Below are 21,243 nucleotides of genomic sequence, written 5' to 3'. Positions count from 1 at the left end.
GAATCCACGATTTCAACTTCATAAAGTTGAAATCGTGAATTCATGAAGTTAAAATCGTGAATTCACGAAGTTGAATTCGTGAAGTTGAAATCGTGAATTCATGAAGTTGAAATCGTGAATTCATAAAGTTGAATTCGTGAAGATGAAATCGTGAATTCATGGAGTTGAAATCGCGAATTCGCGAAGTTGAAATCGTGAATTCATGAAGTTGAAATCGTGCATTCTTGAAGTTGAAGTCTTGAATTTATGAAGCTGAAGTCGTGAATTCGTGAATTCCGTATGTTGAAAAAGGGAATTCACGAAGTTTAAATTGTGAATTCATGAAGATGAACACGGGAATTCATGAAGCTATAGTTGAATTCGTGAAGTTGAAATCGTGAATTCATGGAATTGAAATCGCGAATTCGCGAAGTTGAAATCGTGAATTCATAAGTTGAAATCGTGAATTCATGAAGTTGAATTCGTGAAGTTGAAATCGTAAATTCATGGGGTTGAAATCGCGAATTCGCGAAGTTGAAATCGTAAATTCATGAAGTTGAAATCGTGAATTCTTGAAGTTGAAGTCGTGAATTTACGAAGCTGAATTCGTGAATTCCTGAATTCCGTATGTTGAAAAAGGGAATTCACGAAGTTTTAAAATGGCCCTACCTGTCTTTCGTACAAAGCAGACGACAATATATTTAGTGATGCGCACTAGTAGTAAGTTACTCGCCGACAGTTCACGCAGTCATCATGGAGACAAAACGCTTAACTTTAATCTTGAGTTTTCTTTTTATCATGGGAAATATTGTTCGAGATGTCAAAACTTTCAGGAAATTCATGGACAGAGGCCTCTTGGACGAGTATATCTGTCCGATAGATGTGCAGCTTTTCCATGAAGAGAAGATGAACAAAATACAATGCCTGTCGCTTTGTGCTGATAATTCCTCGTGTAGTGTCGTGTTGCACGACAAAGTTAGCCAGCAATGTGTTGGTTGCAGTGTCCCGTTTTTTAATGAAACACGCCAAGTGATGAAAGGAATGTATTTTAAAAGATATTTTCACCATAGTAAGTCATTACGCCATCTTTAAAACATTTCTTAGCTATAATTTCTTCATACAGCTTCGAAATCGGGATTAATATTTTTCTTATTTTTTTTTAAATTCGTACACTTTCTTGACTGTATGGAAAATATTGTACATTTTACTACAACACACTAGATTAGTTTATATTCACTCTCGAATCCGTTCCTGAAACCAACAAACCAGTACTAAGCAATTAGGATAAAGTTTCTTCCTCGCGGAAACAATGACTTTCCCTTAACAGAGATCGAACCCATGCGATTAACAGCCCTTAAATCACTGTCCGGCAAGTTAACCACTCGACCACGCCGCAACACTTATTTGCAGTTATTTGCTGCGCTCTTTCCTAGTATAAATGAAGTTTAAGTTTATACTTTAAGTTGCAGTATTATATGTATTGATAATTATTGTAAAGTAAGCTACAAAGAACGTCATATGACCCCTGTAACACATCCTATGGTAAAAACGTTAGAAATAGGAGTTTATAAAATCGGCTATTGATTGGATATTTTGAAAAGCAGAATAAAAATAATTTTATTTCATTTCAGAGTATACGGTTGTAACAGAATTCAAGACATATGACCAAGCGAAGGTGAGTACCTTTATTCTTAACATATCTTTTATTTAAAACATTTCAAGGAAGTACTGTAAGACTGTACTGTTACTTTTTGAAATGTTACTCAGAATACTCTGGTAACTGCCATTTTATGGATACAGATTATTGGAAATGAGATTTAAGGAACGTCGTCAAAATTATGATTGAAGATTGATAAATTGTCAGACCAAGATTCGTTTTTAATGACTCCTAGATTTTCTTTCAGAACTTCATAATAGTTTGTTAATACTTGTGTTTTGATACACATTTGCAAAAGGCAACCCCACGTTTTATAATGTTTAAAAATAGATTTATAGCATGCTAGATTCTTATTACATAAAAAAGCGCTAAATGAGCAAGATTCTAAATTGTTCGGCTTTATGGCCAATTTGAAACGTTTTGGAAACTGTACGAGCACTGGGTACTAAAAAAAATCTAAAAAAATCGAAATTAAAGCATCAATCAAAACAATGTATATACTAATTCACTTTTCATTACTAATTAACTTATCAATATTATGCATATTTTCACTTCAAACTTAAGGCTAATATGAAGTTCATGCAGCGCGGCATTATGAACATAAAACAAGGCCATTATGAAAAAAGTACGGCCTTTAAGAGAAAACTCGGCTATTATGAGATTTGAGAATTTTGATTGGCTCTCCAGCTCGGCCATTATGAATCTGCTTTTTTTCATTGAAAAAAGTCGCCATTTTGAATTGCTGCAAGGTAGGTTTCCGAGACATTTTTAAAACAAGAATCTCATTTGCAATACCTCACAACAACGGAATTTTACATTAGTTATTTTTTGTTAACTAAGTACTTAACATTTTTTTGATTATGTGTAGTTAATTATAGTTAAGTGTTTTCATAATGGCCTTGTTATGAGGCTTTGGTCTCAGGCTAACATGACAGTCTAATAAACATTATACATTATACATGTTATAATAACTACATTTTTTTCAAGGCACACTGTCAAGAGATCGGAGCACATTTAGCGTACATAAATTCAAAGGATGAACTGTTGATTATCATAAAGCTAGTAATTGGAGGTAATTGTTTCTTTTTATATCAAATATCCCACTAATTGTTAAAATTATTATAGATAATACACGTGGAAATTGAAGTTACTCACTCACTCTCTCCCCTCTCTCTCTCTCTCTCTCTCTCTCTCTCTCTCTCTCTCTCTCGCGCCGTGTTCCTTGTTTCCCTGCTCAAAAGGTATAGAGCGTGTAACTGTAAATAGGGCTCCCGCACGTCGCAGATCACGACATCCTTTCAGGGTCTTTAGCACTGTAGAGTGAAATCAACTAGTACTGGTGTGGTAAACTGCTTGATATATAGCTAGTCCAGGAACGATGCGGTTATCGATTTGTGCTCTTGTAAATTAATGTGGCTTACTGCCGTGGTCCGGAGTGAAAACTACCACCACCACCACTGTCAATTGTAATTGGTAAATCAGCGTAGGGGAGTAAAACTTTATTACGAAACATTATGACATTATGCCCATCTAAGGGTATACAGTAACGTGAGTGAGATGGCGAAATTCAGGATAAGTTCTCATTTTGCCATAATTCCTTTCAAATTAATACCTTTCATCGCGTAAACGATTAATAATTTACATGGCCCAATGAATTTCTGTAATTATTGGTCGGAATTTACTTCAGTGTATAAAAAGAGTGTGGCAGTCTATATGACAGACAGATGTATAAATATTATATCCGAGACATTTCTTTATACCAACTGTTAGTCAATCACCATTTAAATAGTCGATCATTTAAAATATACAGGCGATTCTAGGATTTGAAAACTGTATCGATATAAAACAGTACAGTTTTTGTTTTTCACACGATTCATATAGAAAAAAACTCAATTGATATATTATAACAATACCTGCTATATATCGGTTGAGTTTTTTTTACGGAGGATCAAAGAGGGCATAGGGTCAAAGAGGGCATGGGGTAACACATTCAAAATACAAAAATAAGAGAAGAGAAAAGGAGCCGGTTTAACCGGGTGATGCTCCCCGACCAGGCGTCTGACACAGAGAAACAGAGAAACTTCTTTGATATCTGTTGTGGTTTCAGAGTTATGTCCCGTACAAAGTTCAGTGTAAAAATAAACAAAGGGCAATAACTCCATTTTAGGCAAGGCAGAGTTGCGTTTCTTTTGCGAAGCACATCTACCAAATGAGATCTATCTATCTGCAATGTTTCTTGTTGATACTTCTTGTGATTTCAGATTTATGTCCCGGGCAATTTTCAATGTGTAAAAATGAACAGAGGACAATAACTCTAAAATAAGGCTCGGCAAAGTTACGATTCTTTTACATTGCACATATACCAAATGAGGTTTATCTACCTACAAAGTGTTTTGTTGATATCTCTTATAGTTTGAAGAGTATTGTCCCGGACAAAGTTTACAGTGTAAAATAAACAAAGGGCAGCCACTCCAAAATTAAGCAAGGCAGATTTTTTTTGTACAAAACGAGAGCTTCTTAAGTTATGATATAAAGAAAAATAAAAGAGAAGTAGGGGGAATTAATTATTTTTGTCTGTTTGGGTTTAATTAAGCATGATCACTAACGAAAGTAATAAATGCAAGCTATCGTCAGTCAACGCCTTTCCGCCACCTTCTAGCACTTTCTTAAGCAGAATTTAACATTTTAACGTAGAAAATGTTCATGTTTTGTTGTTGTTGTTTTTTTTTACTTTGTAACATTGCATAACAGGATTTATCACACACCCGTGCCGATTTTGCGACTCCGTAAATATGGTATTGCACGGCCGTGCATATATTTTGACGTGACGTCATTAGCGTTATACAAACATAGTGTAAAGACGCGCTAAATGTTAGCGTTATACTATAGGCGCGTCAATGAAAAATGACTCTTATTTCACTTTAAACGGTCTTTATTTTGGGTATGTGATAAATAGAATATTAAATTCGTGTAAGTTTATTACTGAATTTATTGCACTCGTTGAATAAAATAATATTATGCTCGCCAGAGGCTCGCATAATATGATTTTATTCAACTCGTGCAATAAATTCAGTATTGAACTTACACTCATTCAATATCCTCTATATCTCAGTCGACCATAATTATGTACGAGTTTATGACATACCTTACACATGAAACACAAATAGTATGAATGTGAAAGCTGTTTATTAAAGTCATCATTTTCCATGTATAATTTGAAGACAGATCTACATTTAATTGCATGCATATTATTTCAGCGTACACCAGTAATCTTTGGATAGGAGCATCCCGAAGGAGTGATGGTGTAATTTATTGGGAGGACAACACGACTGTGGCAATGCCATCTACCGGTATGGCAACGGTCATGACATATACCGATATGGCAACGGTCATGACATATACCGATATGGCAACGGTCATGACATATACCGATATGGCAACGGTCATGACATATACCGATATGACAACGGTCATGACACCAACCGGCGACAATTACGAGAACTGGGCAGACGGCGAACCGAATGCGCTATTGGGGGAAGACTGTATCATACTGCATTATCCCAGTCAATGGACCTGGCATGATGACAACTGTGATTATCTTCATCTTAGTTTATGCGAATTTTAAGAAGTGAATATTAACCCTTAACCTGCTGGAAACCGGAAGTGGTTCGCCTTTGCCACCAGTAAAGATCTAGATCGTCCTGCACACACGTGTAATCTGAATAGGTCCAATACTATTGGTAGCCTTTTTGATATTGAAATACCTTAAACTTTGAAACAACCCTTTCAAATCCAAAAAAGAGCATATCCTTTAAACCAGTACTGCCGCAGGTTAAGGGTTAGATTGGCTTAAATATACGCACTTGGCGTAAAGACAAAAAAATGTGCCGCTGAACTGTAAGATGCTTATAGTATATAAATATGTGTTTGCCGCTTGAACATGTGTAATAATGTTAAACCTTCGCAGAGCAACACAATTTGGGAGTCAAAGAATTCGGTCATTGCTATATAGGTGTTAAATTCATTGTGAAATATTATTTTGAGAATAATTGATATCTTTTTTTGTACTTGCTGATCGCAGATCAGGAAATACAATGCTGACATTCAATCTCTGGCACAGAATTTCACGACAAACCTAACAACAGGTAGTTCTCAAAACAGCTTAAAACTAGCGATGTAAAAGAAAGATATATAGTTTTATTTTGTTACAAGTATCTAACAAATTACAACGCATTTAAAGTTTAAAAGTAGCATTGGCTTATAAAATTGTCAATAAACGCACAATCACAAATTACGCGGATGAATATCTTTATCAATAAAAATGCTATTTTTAGCGATGTCGATTACCGAATACTTCAAAGCGTAGTATTTTTATCTGTGAAAAGAAGATTGCTCTGCAAAGGTTTCGCTGATAATATTTTTTTATTTTTGTAAAAATATATGATAAATATAAATCACAAGATCACCCTTGAACTGATATATTCCATTTTAATGTTAAGGATTAAGAAAACTAACACACTAAGGAATCGGTAAATATCGACTAATGTCGGGAAAAGTCGTAAAAACCCGAAGTCGCTCTCGCCTTTTTCGACAACGCGTGTATTTTTTCCGCTGTGACGTCATTATTTTAGGAAGTACCAATATGGCGACTGCGGTTTTTCATCCTGATTAAATGTAATGAAGACTGAAAAATATAGTAATCTTTATGTAAATGTAACAACGGCAATCTTTCATTATACTTCATTTTAATCAGTAAGTTTTGCTTAAGATAAAAAAAATTGTCAATAGTATATTTAGATGATGTTATTGTTGTTGTAACTCGTCACCTTAATGCAAGAACTCAATATCTGCTTCTTTATCTATATGCAGTTATTGAGTTTTTGCATTAAGGTGACGTGTTGTTAGTGTTGTTTCTGGTAATGCTACTTTTGCACATTATTGCTTTCATTCTAAATGTCCAGTTAGCATGTAATAAGTTTGAGTGTCTTTTTTAATTTATCAAAAGTAAAGAAATTTCACATAAACTTTAAATTTTTTGTTAACTGATTTTGGCATGGTCAATTGCTTTTATAAACAAGTATCGGCTTCTTATCAAATCATTTAAATAACAATTGTATGTCAAAAAATATTTGCCACAAAATTACGAATATTAAAACTTTGTAGATATAGGTGGGGGGCTTGGCGGGGGCAAAACAAACAAACACAAATCGAAATAGAATTTTATATTCAGAAAATTAATACCAAAACGTGACCTTTTTGATCTCATTTCGAAACCTGTATGTAATTTGTATTTTCCTTTGACAAATGGCAAAAATATCACCAAATAGGCAATAGACTCGTCATTCATATTCTGAAATACCAAAGTTTTACTTGTTTTATCTTAAGATAACCTTGTATGACGTTGCATTTAAAAAATAATATTTTTCTGAATGGATGTGGATGGATGGATAGATGGATTTTTTTATATACATGTATTTATAAGATCTTCAGTATGTGTATTTCAAGGCGAAAATATTATGGCGCGATAAAGTAAGAAATGCCCTGAGAGAGAAGCAGTTGCTTGAAAATGTCATTTCAATAAAAAACGACATACTAGCAGGAATATTTATGTACATGTACATAGTTAGAATATACGAAATGCACATACAGATGATCAACATTTTACAGTTCAAGCGAACTGTCGTGACCTTTGGAAAAAATATAAAGGTCAGGGTCATTTTCTTTGCATGTTTGCTTAATCTTTTGCTACGATTTTATTCGAAATCCATTTTTAAAACCCAGATGCGTTCTACTAAAGCACTTGCTGTTTGTGGCTGTTCGTAATGCAATAATAAGATACATGTATGCGAGCCCAATTGACTTTTGGACAAATTGCCTAAAAAATGTTTAAAGGCACCGACTCATGTAGTTATTTTATACCATTTTAAAACTAAATGGATTATGAAATATTTTGCAGAAATCATTATATGTTACCAACTGTGTGTCTATCTGATTTTCCATTATCTTTTCCATACTGTTTCAGTCGTTTGAAACGTTCTGGGACCGTACTCTTAAAGCTCCTTAGTTTCTAAGGGAAAATTTACTTAGAAAAAAAAGTACATTTAGTTAAAAAATCACTTACATGTTGGAGTGAAAAATCACTTAAGTAAGTTCTCAGGTAAAAACTACCTTAAGTTTACTCCTAGGGTAAAAATTTCGTTCAAAAGCAGTTTCTTTTTTTGTAAATACCGATTGGCAAGCACTGACGATGCTAAAATTGTGACAAAAACAAGATGGTGGACCAGGTGAAGGAAACGTTCTAAACAATCAATTTGAAAAAGGTTAACCATGGAAAATCAGACAGGCTTGTATTAAATAATCTATAAATGTCACTCTTGTTAATTTAGCTATAGACTCAAACTTCTTGGGTGTAAAAAAAGTACATTACAAATAAAAATAAGGCTGTACATGTATACTGGCTTTATTTTTTGTTTCAAATTCTACAAAATGAATAAAAATTCCTACATTCAATACAAATATTTACAACTTAATTTATTTACATATTAAATACAGTACTGCCCAAAAATATTGCACAAATGGATTTTTACAGTACGCAAAAAATGTAAATGAGAAGCCCTAGTTATTTTACATTTAAGTTTTTCAGGGTTGTAATTACAGTTTTCGTGTACCAATTCTTAAGAGAAAACTAGATTATATTTAACCAATTGATAATAAAACTGTAAACTGTTGACAAGCATTGATAATCGATGGCTAAATCTTGCGGGCAACGATTCACAATGTTTATGCCTTTTGAGAACACCTCTTTTTGACTATACTTATGTATTTATTACAATACTGAATTCTTCTGGACGAGAACTCAACTGTCAGCACTATATTTGACCACTTGTACGTACTTTTTTTACCCAAGCTGGATGAAAACGAGGCTAACTTGATAAGAATAGATCCAATAAAGATTTCTATTAGAACAACACGTGGTGCAATCGCTAAAAGTGCATTGGTTATATCTCGTAAAATGTGAAATACAAGTATATATACGACTTCTTAATCCACGAGACTTACCTGCAGCCGATATATAGTCGTCAATCTTTCCTGTTCTGATCCGCCATTTTGGGCATTGGACACTACAAGGTAGTGGTCATCTCCTAACATAAAGTGTTCCCAGTCAATCGCACTAGAAATTGTAGAAGAATAAAGGTATGAATAATATACGAGGTGTTATAGAACTAAACCTCCCACGTGTAGAATAAAATACTAGTACATGTAGCATAAAATAAACAATTTGGACAATCCTCATGTAATACTTGTTTGGAGTACAGGAACAATTTGGAAACACTGTTGAACTAGTATGAAAGGCAGTAAATAAAAAACTTTATTGAACTAGTATAAAACTCAGTAAATAAATAAAATTGTTGAACTAGTATGAAACTCTGTAAATAAATAACTATGTTGAACAAGTATGAAACGCAGTAAATAAATAACTTTGTTGAACTAGTATGAAACTCAGTAAATAAATACAATGCTGAAATAGTATGAAACGCAGTAGATGAATAACTATGTTGAAAAAGTATGAAACGCAGTAAATACATAACTATGCTGAACTAGTTTGAAACGCAGTAAATACATAACTATGCTGAACTAGTTTGAAACGCAGTAAATAAATAACTATGTTGAAAAAGTATGAAACGCAGTAAATACATAACTATGCTGAACTAGTTTGAAACGCAGTAAATACATAACTATGCTGAACTAGTTTGAAACGCAGTAAATAAATAATTATGTTGAAAAAGTATGAAACGCAGTAAATACATAACTATGCTGAACTAGTATGAAACGCAGTAAATAAATAACTATCTAGAAATCGTGATATAACACAACAGTTTGTAAAATACTAGAATATTGAACAGTAAACCATCAATTCTTTTATTTGGTGTTAACGTCGCACAGTGTAGGTCAAATGGCAACTTTCCAGCTTTACTGGTGAATGAAGACCTAAAGTGCCACTCTGTATATTATATCTGGCACAAACAGGTACCTGAATAGAACCACTGTTATTCGTAGGCTTGCTTGCTTGATAGCTTTCTCATGTACAAAATCCAAAGACAATGGTCAAAGGCAACAGGTTTGAGGTCAATGACCTAAACCACTCGCCTACAGACGCCCTAAACCGTCAAAGGTCACCCATTTATGCAACACGAAAATACGCAGAAACTAGATACCGTTTTCCGGAAAAAAAATCGGGTGCTTAAAAAATTGCTTGTGACAGCTTACCTGTTCGTTACAAAGGTCTGATATTTAAAGAACGCTCGTTTTCCTATATCCAGTTTATATATAGACGAGTTTGTCTGGTAGGTGTCCTGATTTTGAAAGTTCTGAGGTCCGTAATTGTACGCATTGGCAACGGCGAGAAATGCTTCATCTGCTATGGTGAAAAATTCCCAGTCGGTGGCACCGTTTGTCTAGACGAAAATAAAAAAAAAAAACATAAAAAATATACTCTTTACATAAGGAACAAAATTACAAAATATTTGGTAATACAAATCTTGTTTGAACAATCTTTAAGTGAGTTTTAAACAAGCGTGCTTTCCGAAAGATTTATATTTAGTTTGCAATCAGTAGAAAGAGTAATTAGTTTAATTTAATAAAGCACGTACACGTTTCTGTACTTTTTATAGACATGATGACTCCTCAAAGAGTAAATACATAAAAACTTTCTTTTATAATGCAACGAAAATTGGGAAAATGGGCAATATCACTTAAAGGATAATACTGACCTCGATTGTTTGAAAGGGAAGGAACTTGTCCTTCTGAAAGACATATATAAAAGAGTCCATTAGAGTTATCTTTCCATTAAAAGCCTGAGCAATAGCTAGAAAATGGTACTCCTGCACTCTAAAGTATGTCCAATCGTATGCGCCGGTTGTTGTTATTGTCTGAAAATTCACAAACAGCCTTGCTGCCCTGTCCCATTTGAGAATAACGGAGTCAACCTCTTGGTTTGGTCCTTAAAATTCAATATACATGTATAAGTAAAGAGCGATGATTTTTCTTTAATTTTCGTCACACCAACACAATATAGGTAGTGTGGCGACTTTTCAAGCTATACTTGTGGAAGAAGACCTCAGGTGCCCTTACGTGCATTGAAGCTGGATAGCTTCATCAAATGTAAGAATCAAAAGTCCCTAGCGGGATTCAAACCCGCAGCGGTGAGGGGCGAATGATTTGTAGTCAACGACATTAACCACTCTGTTCCGGACGCGCAATGAAAAATAACTAAAACTATACCTTCTTTGCTTCTATGAAATTAAGCAAATTATGTTTTGGTAGGTTAAATTGTATACTATGAGTCAAAATATATATTCAATGTTCATTTGATAATTACATGTATCTAAATTCATAGATGGTGACAACTCAATTTCATAAACTCTTGTTGTTATGTCTGAGTAATGGCCCTTTAGTAAGCTTTTATCATGAAATATTATATAAATAAATATAATAATAATAAGCATATATTGTTAATCGGGTCATGCTATGTTTCAAACTAATAATAAATCAAATAAACGTTACTTCTGTTGGATTACATGATTAGCCCGTATAATTTTGCATAACCATTTATTCTGCCAAGGACTTTGCGGGAAAGGAACTGTGGGTATTTCATGATGTAAATGTGCAAAAACGGTGAGATTTTACCTGGATTTTTATATAAATCAAAAGGTACAATGCCCACTTATCAATGTTCCATGTTGTATGGTTACAAGTAAATTTTTAAAATTAAACTGGATCAAACCAGTATAATCATGATAATGGCTGTTCGCAGTCCCGGCTTTGGGTGACTGATTAACATGTTTCGTATTAAAGGTGCATGCACCGCTTCCGTTTTCAATCGAAATACCTCTGCCATTATTTTTAAGCCGAAAAGTTGCGATTTTTTTCCGTTATTGGAATATCCCGCCTGTTATCTTTGAGTTACATCAAAAATGGCGGCACCCAACTAAAATGACACTTAAATTGATGGGCATAGAAATCTATATATATTTAAACCTTTTTAATGTGATTTCCCTAATATGAAAAAGGTAAAGCCTCAAAACGAACTCGATTTACTTTTTACCGTGAAAAGAGTATAAGATAATCGTTCATTTTTATTTAACATTTTCCGTTTTAAAATTGTCATTCGGTATTTTATACACTGCATCCGTTTATCCTGGTTTACTGTCCAATTATAATTCCGATATAAGTGTGCAGGACAAGTCTACGCTTCAGTTTTCAATAAAAATACCTCGGTTTTTATCGTTACCTTGTAATTCGAAAAGTTGCGATGTGTCGGTTCAGTACTTCGGACAAAACGTTTCAAAACCCAATCGCAACTGCTCGGCCCTTTCCGTCAGTCTTCGGACACCATAGTATGAATTCACAAAACGGATGCGGTATTTCGGTCTATCCTACGCTAAGAAACTAAACATGTTAACAAATAGTAATTTAATGCTTGGAGTTGTTGACAAGTTTATTTCCAATAAATGTAGTAAATGTAGTCCACCTAATATAAGCGAATTCATAGGTACAATAGTAAACAATACATTATTTATATATTTATTATATTGGTTGTAGAAATTGAAAGTGCAAAAACCAACCTATTGACATTTAGTCGGATTTGTTTAAAATTGAACATCAGTGGGCATTCTTAAATTGCAAATTGTTGTCAGACATATTTTCAAGCATAAGAGTAACGGCACACACATTAGATTAAATTTAGGTTATTATAGATAATAGGTGATGCAGTTCCGAATGTTCAAAACCATCACTATCTAGCAGGAACTCACGTTACCGTAAAGCTCGCTTTGCAAGCAGGCCCTCCGGGCTGGCTTCTTGAGTTCGCCTCAAAGCGAGCTCGATTTTCTTTTACCATGAGATAGTTTAAAATAATCATTCATTTTTATTTTACATTTTCCGTTTTAAAATTGTCATTCGGTATTTTATACACTGCTCCTGTTTATTCTGGTTCCCCCTTTCTATTACATCGGCTTTTATCTATCTTGTAATTCGAAAGTTGCGACGTGTCCAATTCAGTACTTCGGACGAAAGTTTTCAAAACCATAACTTAGCAGGTACTCGCGTTACCGTGAAGCTCGCTTTGCGAGCAGGCTTTTCGGGCCAGCTCGTCGAGCTCGTTATTAAATATACACATGTAGTCTATAGCCGGACAAACCAAAACTTTTGCCCGCTTCACGGACCCGGCCTTTGACTTCCCCGTATTAATAATGTTAGGTATTATTTTACATAAACATACCTATAGCATGGTTTGCAATGGCCAGGTTATGCTCATTATCAATTGTGAAGTATTCCATATCACGTGCTGTGTAGGTCCCGATCGCTTGAAATTCACGGAACTTCTGGCGGTGTCGATGCCATTTAAAGATCGTGGAATTCGTAAGTTTGCTTGTGTCGTTTCCATAATTAGCCACGGCAAGATAAAACTGGTAAAAAAATAATAGATAATTAGTCCATTTCTATGCAATTGGTATGTTTATCAAATAAGACTAAACAAGCTCATATAGTAACAAACGTTGAAAATATCTAGGATATTAAAACATGCAATCAATACTATATTCATTTTTTAAAAAGAACCCATTCGATAAAAGAATAATTTCCACAAATTAAGATGCAAGTCGCATTGATTTGATATATATTTAATGTTTAATATCTTCATATATTTAATCTTGTTATTCATGCAATAAAATATTCATATCTATTTTTTTTATCTAATTTTATAACTGTACAATAAAACAAAAATAAATTGTTTTTCTTTATATATGGATACTATATTGCAATTAAACATTTATTAGGTCAAATCTATGCGACTAGCACCTTTCATTCCAACCTGCAAAATATCCCATTCTTTTCAACCGGATTTGTTAGACATTTTAGATTTTTATAGAACTGCATTAAGCAAAGTATAAAATTCATAAAATAAGCCAATCTATTAAGGACGTCTATAAAAGCCTATCACCATGGGTTTTTTCTGATTGACTTTATTCCCTGAGGCGAGAACTGGGTTCGCTTTTCCGTTAAGAAAACCTTAACAGGCCCATTAACGTCGGTTTCGTCGGCTTGACTTTAATACCGAAGGCTAGAACTGAAAAGGCCTGTCCCAGAGGTTGGAACCGGGTTTGCTTTTCCGTTTTGGGCATCTAAAACGCCGAGCATCGACGGTTTAATCAGCTTGACTTGATACCCTGATGCTATAACCAGGCTAGGTTTTCTGTTACGAATATGTAAAAAATCCTATCAGAAGGGATTACATGTTCTTCTGGTGCCGATTTTCATATTACGCTGTTCGATTTCGCACCGTTTTATTGCTAAGATAAAGAAATCATTTAACAAATGAAATAATGAGAAAAAATATTTTATCTAGATTTTAACAATAAAAACTAACATGTGGACTGGATTTGATTGTGTTTACATCAGTGCTCGATTAATCACTATGACGTCAATGAATGAGTTGGATACTTATCATGACGTTGTTACGGGATCTTTTTCAGTCTAGGAAAAAGAAAGGTTACAAGGTATCAAGTCTTGAGAATATGGTGTATGTTTAAGGGCAGATACTCGTTTTTAGCGCAAAAAAGAAGATTTAGTAGCACTTTTGTGTGCAGGAGCGATGGCACGCAGAACATGCAGGCCTTTCATAATTTGTACCAGTTGAAGGACGAATCTTATTGAAGTGTTTTACAAATTTTCGTATCATGACATCTCTGAAGAATTGAATGGGAATTTGGACAACATTTACATGGGTAGTTAAAAACAGAAACAACATACATACTCGTAAATCACTCGAACAACAGTTTGGTGTCCCAAAATTCCTTCGACTTTGAAATTGTAGCCCCATTCGCATAGTGACGCAGCTGCCGGAAAGCCTTAGATAATTTTGAATTTTGAAATTCTACTAATAAAAACTGATTTGTGATTTTATCGGTGTAATTTTAATGTTAAATATTATATGGGAAAGTCCCCGACAGAACCGGCATAGGTCCAAATTATTATAACTAAGACTGACTAAAGTACCTTTACCTTATCGGCGCCACAAAGAGTTTTAAAGGGAGACACAGGCAAAATTTTCATTTCTTCGTTTTGAATTTCTCATTAACTAATCTGTAAATGTCCTTAAAATGCATACGCTAGGCAGTCTTAGGAACAAAAGTTTTCTCCTTATAAAGAATAAAGTGGTGGTTTCCTAACTTGACCCACGCGGGTCAGGTTAGAGCATAAAAAATTCACATTAGTTGTCACATTGACCTCTGGAAACGTTAACGAACATTCAAATGAATGACTTAGGTTTGTTTCAATCAAACAATATCCACAATGTCTGTTATTGTAACTTCCAGGGTTTGTTTAAGTCACATGACTTGTTTTATAACTACTTGGTGATCCTCTCGGCAGTGAAATTTCGTTCAACATATATAGATATATTTACGCATCAATCCCAAAATAAATAGAATTTTTACAGAAATTCATGCTGGGACTTTTACAAATGTCATTTTAGCGTCATTTGAGTACATAAGATTTTTTTTTTTTATTTTTGTCATTAATTTGCCTGAGTATCCCATCTAATATATATTCTGTTGTAAATAGTACATTTTTAAAATTTCCGATTAGTTATGATATCTCAAACTAGTACTGATATTAAAATCGCTAAAACTTTGAATGTACTATTCCAAATTCAAAGCTTGGCAAATCAATAAAATATTACAACATATTATTTTGCATGTTAACATAAATGTAAACAGAATTAGTGCATGTCTTCATTCAATATTCTAGGTGTTTTGTCAAAACAAAGCTCCCATTGTTCATATTTAATGCCGTACATTTTGCGCAGTCGGTTCCATATTATTTGAAATGCATATATTATAAATGCTTGTGCATAACAAATTTCGAAATTCTATGAAGTGGTAGCAAATCACCTCCTAAATGTATAGTTTCAATTCTTTACTGCTTGATTTTTCGATGGATAACCGCACAATTACAAATAAGCACTAGTTAATTAATGTTCAAATGAATTTAATTTATAGACAAAGCAGACGACAATATATTTAGTCATTCGCACTGGCTTGTTTGCAGTTAGTAACTTGCCGACAATTCGCGCAGTCATCATGGAGGCAAAACGCTTAACTTTAATCTTGAGTTTTCTTTTTATCATGGGAAATATTGTTCGAGCTAAGACAACTTTCAGGAAATTCACACAGGCAGCTGACTTGTACGATTCTGTTTGTTCGGCAGAGGACCAGCTTTTCCATGAAGAGAGGATGAGTAAAATGCAATGCCTGTCGCTTTGTGCTGAAAATTTCTCGTGTTTTGTCGTATTCCACGACAAAGTTAGCCAGCACTGTGTTGGTTGCAGAGTCTCGTACTTTTCTAGTACAGACCAATTGATGTATGGAATGCACTTTAAAAGATATTTTCACCATAGTAAGTCATTACGCCATCTTAATTAATAACATTTATTAGCAATAATTTCTTCGTACAGCTTAAAAATCGGTTGTTTTTTTTTAGAATTCTTACACTGTCTTGACTGTATGGAAACTATTGTACATTTGACTACAGTTTAGCTTATATGAATTTATTTAAGTGTGATTTTGTTGGAAGCTATTTAAACACTCTCGAATCCGTTCCTGAAACCAACAAACCAGTACTAAGCAATGAGGGTAAAGTTTCGTGCTCACGGAAACAACGGCTTTCTCTAACAGAGATCGAACCCATATGCGATCAAAAGCCCTTAAACCACTGGTCCGGCAAGTTAACCACTCGGCCACGCCGCAACAGTTATTTGAATTTATTAGTAGGGGAAAAAGTGTCAAACTTGTCTCCGCTGCGCAAAATCCTAGTGGAAATGAAGTTAAGTTTAATGAGAAATATAATTTCAAATAGATAAAACTCATTTCATTTCAGAGTATACGGTGGTTACTGAATTCAAGTCATATGACCAAGCGAAGGTGAGTTCCTCTATTCTTAACGGATCTTTTATTTAAAACTTTCAAGCAAGTGCTGTAAGGCTTTACTTTTACTTTTAAAAATGTTACTGTTCTCTAAATATGCACGTAACTGCCATTTTATGGATACGAATTCTTGAAAAAGAAATTGAAGGACTGTTGTCAATAATTGAAATTGAACAGTAATAAACTGTCATACCAAGATTCGTTTTGGATGACTTCTAGATTTTCTTTCAGAATTTCATAATATATTGTAAATACTAGTGTTTGAATACACATCATTCTGCAAAAAGCAACCCCACGTTTTATAATCTTTTAAAAATAGATTTACAGCATGCTAAATTCTTATTATATAAAGAAAAAAGCGCTGAATGAGCAAGACACTGTTCGGCTTTATAACCAATTCGTACCGGCCGTTTTTGGAAATTGTACCAGCACTGGGTACTCAAAAAAATCTAAAAAATCTAAATGAAAGCATCTTTAAGGCGTTCAATCACAACAATGTATAACTATAATTTTTATTACTAATTTACTTTTCATTATTTATTCACTTTTCAATATAAGGCATGTTTGCACTTCAAACTTACGGATAATATGAAGTTCAGCGCGGCAATGTGCACATAGAACAAAGCCGTAATGAAAAGAAGTACGGCCCTTATGAAAAAAAACTCGCCTATTATGAAATTTGAGGTTTTGTGGCCATTAAGAATCTGTCAATTATAGTTAAGTGTTTTCATAATGAACTTGTTATTGGGTTTGGTCTCAGGCTAATATGACTGTCTTATTAACACTATATAATACTAGTATGTAGTAATAACTATATTTTTTCAAGGCACGCTGTCAAGAGATGGGAGCACATTTAGCGTACATAAAGTCAAATGATGAACAGAATTTTATCGAGGAGCAAGTAATTGGAGGTAATTGTTTCTTTTTATATCAAATATCCCACTCACTTTCGTTGTGATTGACCACTAAATCCTTTCTAGGGTCCTTGTCCTTAGCACTGTAAAGAAGTAACCTCTTCCTGGCGAATGTGAAAGCAACTAGTACTGGTAAACTGCTTGATAGCTAGTCCAGGAACGATGCGGTTACCGAACTGTGCTCTTGTAAATTCAATGTGGCTTACTGCCGTGATCCGAAGTGAAAAACTGTCAATTGCAATTTTTTTTATATTTTTGCATTTTTTCGCCGTAGGTTCCATATCGATCGGGTCATTGAATTTCATGATAAGGAGCTATCAAGATTACAGAAGCATAAGGCCTTAGCTTTGTACACATTGTTATACATCTTGTTTCTGAAAAAATGCACAAGTTGTGTCTACTGGCATCCGCTCTGTATAGCTGCGAAGATGCAGTGGAACGTTACCATTTCCTAATCGCATGGCTTTGAGTTTTTTTCATTGTACTTTCTAACCCATTACATTCAGTACACTGATATTTACAATGTAATTGAATTAAATGCAAACAATCAAATCGGGAACATTACAAATTCCCCCACCCCCACCCCGAACGAAAGGTTTAGTTTAATTAAGCATAATCACTTACGAAAGCTATCGTCAGTCAACGCCTTTCCGCCACCTACTAGCACTTTCTTAACCCATTAGGTTATATACACGCCTTTTAACGTCTTTTTCATCCCCTTTTTGTTGTCTCAAATGGTGAAAATGCCTTATTTAGGCTGCGAACATTTGTTTTTGTTTGAGAAATGTTGTTAAAACATGTGACCTCTTTTTCGGCGCCCCCCCCCCCAACCAAAAGATACGTCAGTGGGTTGCCAGAAGGGGGATTTGCCCCTTCTGTTTGGGGGTTGGAAAGGGGCGGAGTCCCCCTCATCGCCAAGAAAATTTTGGACTTTTGAGAGGTTATAAATTACCCCAGATTGATCATAAGGTAACGTGTTACTAACGCTGAAAAGCATTTGACTATATCTCAATCCATTGAGAAGTTGCAGCACTTTGAAATCAATTTTGATGGAAAAATCAACGCAAAATAGTGAGTTTTGGCAATTTTGAGATGTCCCCTCGTTGCCATGGTAACATAAAATTTAAGCCTGAGCAAGTTGTTGCAAGGGAAATGGTCCAGTCAAAATTTGTGCCAAGTTTGATTCGTGCTGAAGCAGTTTTTAAAGTATTATAGTAATTTGAACTTGTTACGGGAGACTTTTCAATAAAAACAGCCATTTTTCACAAAATGCTCATGAAGTAATGGGTTAGGCAGAATTCAACATCTAAACGCAGAAAATGTTCGTTTTTCTTTTCTTTTTCTTCTTCTTTTTTTTAGATTTGGTAACATTTGCATAACAGGATAGCTCAGTCGGCCATAATTATGTACGCGTTCATGACAGACCTTATTCATGAAACACAAATAGAATGAATGTGAAAGCTGTTTATTTAAGTCATCATTTTTCATGTTTAATTTTAAAACTTTTTTACATTTAAGTGTATGCATATTATTTCAGCATTCACCAGTAATCTTTGGATAGGAGCATCCGGGAGTGATGGTGTCATTTACTGGGCGGACAACACGACTGTGGCCATGACATCTACCGTTGACAATTACGAGAACTGGGCAGACGGCGAACCAAATGCGCCATTTGGGGAAGACTGTGTCATACTGCATTATCCCTCTCGATGGACCTGGCATGATGACAACTGTGATTATGTTCATCTTAGTTTATGTGAATTTGAATAAGTGAATATTAACCTTTAACCTGCCGGCACCGGAAGTGATTCGCCATTGCCACCAGTAAAGATTCTAGGTCATCCTGTACACCCTATTATCTGAATAGGCCGGCTACAATTGATAGCCTTTTTGATATTTAAATCCTTTAAACTTTGATACAACTCTTTCAAATCTAAAAAACAGCATATCCCTTATTCATTGCTCTGTCGCAGGTTAAAGGTTGGATTGGCTTATATATACGCACTTAGCGTAAACACAAGTTGTTCCGCTGAACTGTAAGATGCTTATACATTGTAATATGAATGTGTGTTTGCCGCTTAAACATGTGTAATAATGTAAAACCTTCGCAGAGCAACACGATTTGAGAGTCAAAGAATTTGGTCATTGCTATAGGTGTTAAATTCATTGTGAAATATTATTTTGAGAATAATTGACATCGTTTTTTGTATTTTCTGATCGCAGATCAGGAAATACAATGCTGATATTCAATCTCTGGCAGAGAATTTCACGACAAACCTAACAACAAGTAGTTCTCAAAACAGCTTAGAACTAGCGATGTAAAAGAAAGATATAGTTTTATTTTGTTACAAGTATCAAACAAATTACAATGCATTCAAAGTTTAAAAGAAGCGTTGGCTTATAAAATGTCAAAAAAAACGCCCCAATCACAAATTCACGGATGAAAATTTTTTATCAATGGAAAAGCTTTTTTTTAGAGATACATTACCGAATTAATTTTAAACTTTGAATTTTACGTGAAAAAAAGGTTGCTTCAAGGGTTTTCGTTGTAAAAAAAAATATGTAAAATAAATAACCAAGATCACCCTGAACTGGGCTTTTCCTTTTAATGTTGGATTAAGAAATAGAACCCTAAGGAATAATATCAAAAAAAATGTCTGGAAAGCTTTAACCCGAAGCCGCGCTCGCCTATTTTGGCAAAGCGGTGTCCTTTTTCCTGGACTCATTGTTTTGGGAAAAAATTTCACCTGATTAAATGATAATGGAAACTAAAAAATAAAGTAATTTTTATGTAAATGTAACAATGGCAAACATTCGTAATACTTAATTTAATCAGTAAGTGTTGCTAAAGATAAAAAAAATTGTCAGTCGTATATTTAGATTTTGTTATTGTTGTTGTTGTTGTCGTTAGTGTTGTTTCTGGTTTATGCTACTTTAGACTAATTGTTTATTCTAGATGATCCAGTTTATGAATTGATAATAAGTTTGACTGTGTTTTTTAATTTAGCAAAAGTCAAGAAATTTCATATAACATTAAAATTTTTTGTTAAACTGATTTTGGCATGGTCAAAATATTTGTCACAAAAATTAACAGAATATAAACTTTGAGTATTAGGTGGGGGTTTGGCGGGGGGCAAAACAAACAAAAACAATCGAAATAAGAATTTTTATATTCAGAAAAAAATACCAAAACGTTGACCTTTTTGATCTCATTTCGAAACCTGTATTGTTAATTTGTTATTTTTCCTTTGACCCAAATGGCAAAAATTCACCAAATAGGCAATAACTCTCATTCATATTTGAATACCAAAGTGTTAACCATATTTTCTCTTAAAAAACCTTGTATGACGTTTGCCATTTAAAATATAATTTTTCTGGGTGGAGTGGATGGATGGGATTTTTTTTGGACTTTGATTTTTTATTACATTGTTTATTTTAGATCTTTCTATGGTATTTCAAGGCCAAAATAATTATGGCGCGAAAAAGTAGAAATGCCTGAGAGAGTAAGCAGATGGTTTTGAAAAAATGTCATTACAATTAAAAAACGACACACTAGCAGGAATATTTAGTACATTATACAGTTAGAATATAAGAAATGCACATACGATGATCAACATTTAACGGGTTCAGCGAACTGTTGACCTTTGGAAAAATATAAAGGTTCAGGGTCATTTTTTTGCATGTTTGCTAATCTTTTGCTACGATTTTA

The 21,243-nt window shown here is 34.1% G+C and overlaps 3 protein-coding genes across 3 annotated transcripts; 2 read left to right on the top strand and 1 right to left on the bottom strand.

The window, feature by feature from the left end:
• Positions 1-717: 717 nt before the first annotated feature.
• LOC132736172 (uncharacterized) lies at positions 718-5,350 on the top strand. The gene is made up of 4 exons (XM_060723262.1): positions 718-1,048; positions 1,611-1,654; positions 2,624-2,708; positions 4,894-5,350. Exons 1-4 carry the CDS (start codon positions 733-735, stop codon positions 5,259-5,261), a joined length of 813 nt encoding a protein of 270 aa, XP_060579245.1. The 5' UTR covers positions 718-732; the 3' UTR covers positions 5,262-5,350.
• A 2,248-nt stretch (positions 5,351-7,598) lies between these two features.
• On the bottom strand, positions 7,599-14,522 carry LOC132736174 (thrombospondin-type laminin G domain and EAR repeat-containing protein-like). Its single transcript, XM_060723264.1, has 6 exons — positions 14,451-14,522; positions 12,918-13,104; positions 10,408-10,637; positions 9,905-10,092; positions 8,696-8,807; positions 7,599-7,703 (listed from the first exon to the last, which is right to left on the bottom strand). The coding sequence occupies exons 1-6, from the start codon at positions 14,520-14,522 to the stop codon at positions 7,599-7,601; spliced, it is 894 nt and encodes a 297-aa protein (XP_060579247.1).
• Positions 14,523-15,729: 1,207 nt separating this feature from the next.
• Positions 15,730-19,935, top strand: LOC132736171 (C-type lectin domain family 6 member A-like). Its single transcript, XM_060723261.1, has 4 exons — positions 15,730-16,093; positions 16,574-16,617; positions 17,447-17,531; positions 19,072-19,935. The coding sequence occupies exons 1-4, from the start codon at positions 15,778-15,780 to the stop codon at positions 19,302-19,304; spliced, it is 678 nt and encodes a 225-aa protein (XP_060579244.1). The 5' UTR covers positions 15,730-15,777; the 3' UTR covers positions 19,305-19,935.
• The last annotated feature ends 1,308 nt before the right edge of the window (positions 19,936-21,243 follow it).

This window comes from Ruditapes philippinarum, unplaced genomic scaffold (genome assembly GCF_026571515.1).
Source record: "Ruditapes philippinarum isolate M1 unplaced genomic scaffold, ASM2657151v2 ctg4280_1_1_1_1, whole genome shotgun sequence".
Lineage (NCBI taxonomy): Eukaryota > Metazoa > Mollusca > Bivalvia > Venerida > Veneridae > Ruditapes > Ruditapes philippinarum.
This window is presented reverse-complemented; position numbering and strand designations above follow the sequence as displayed.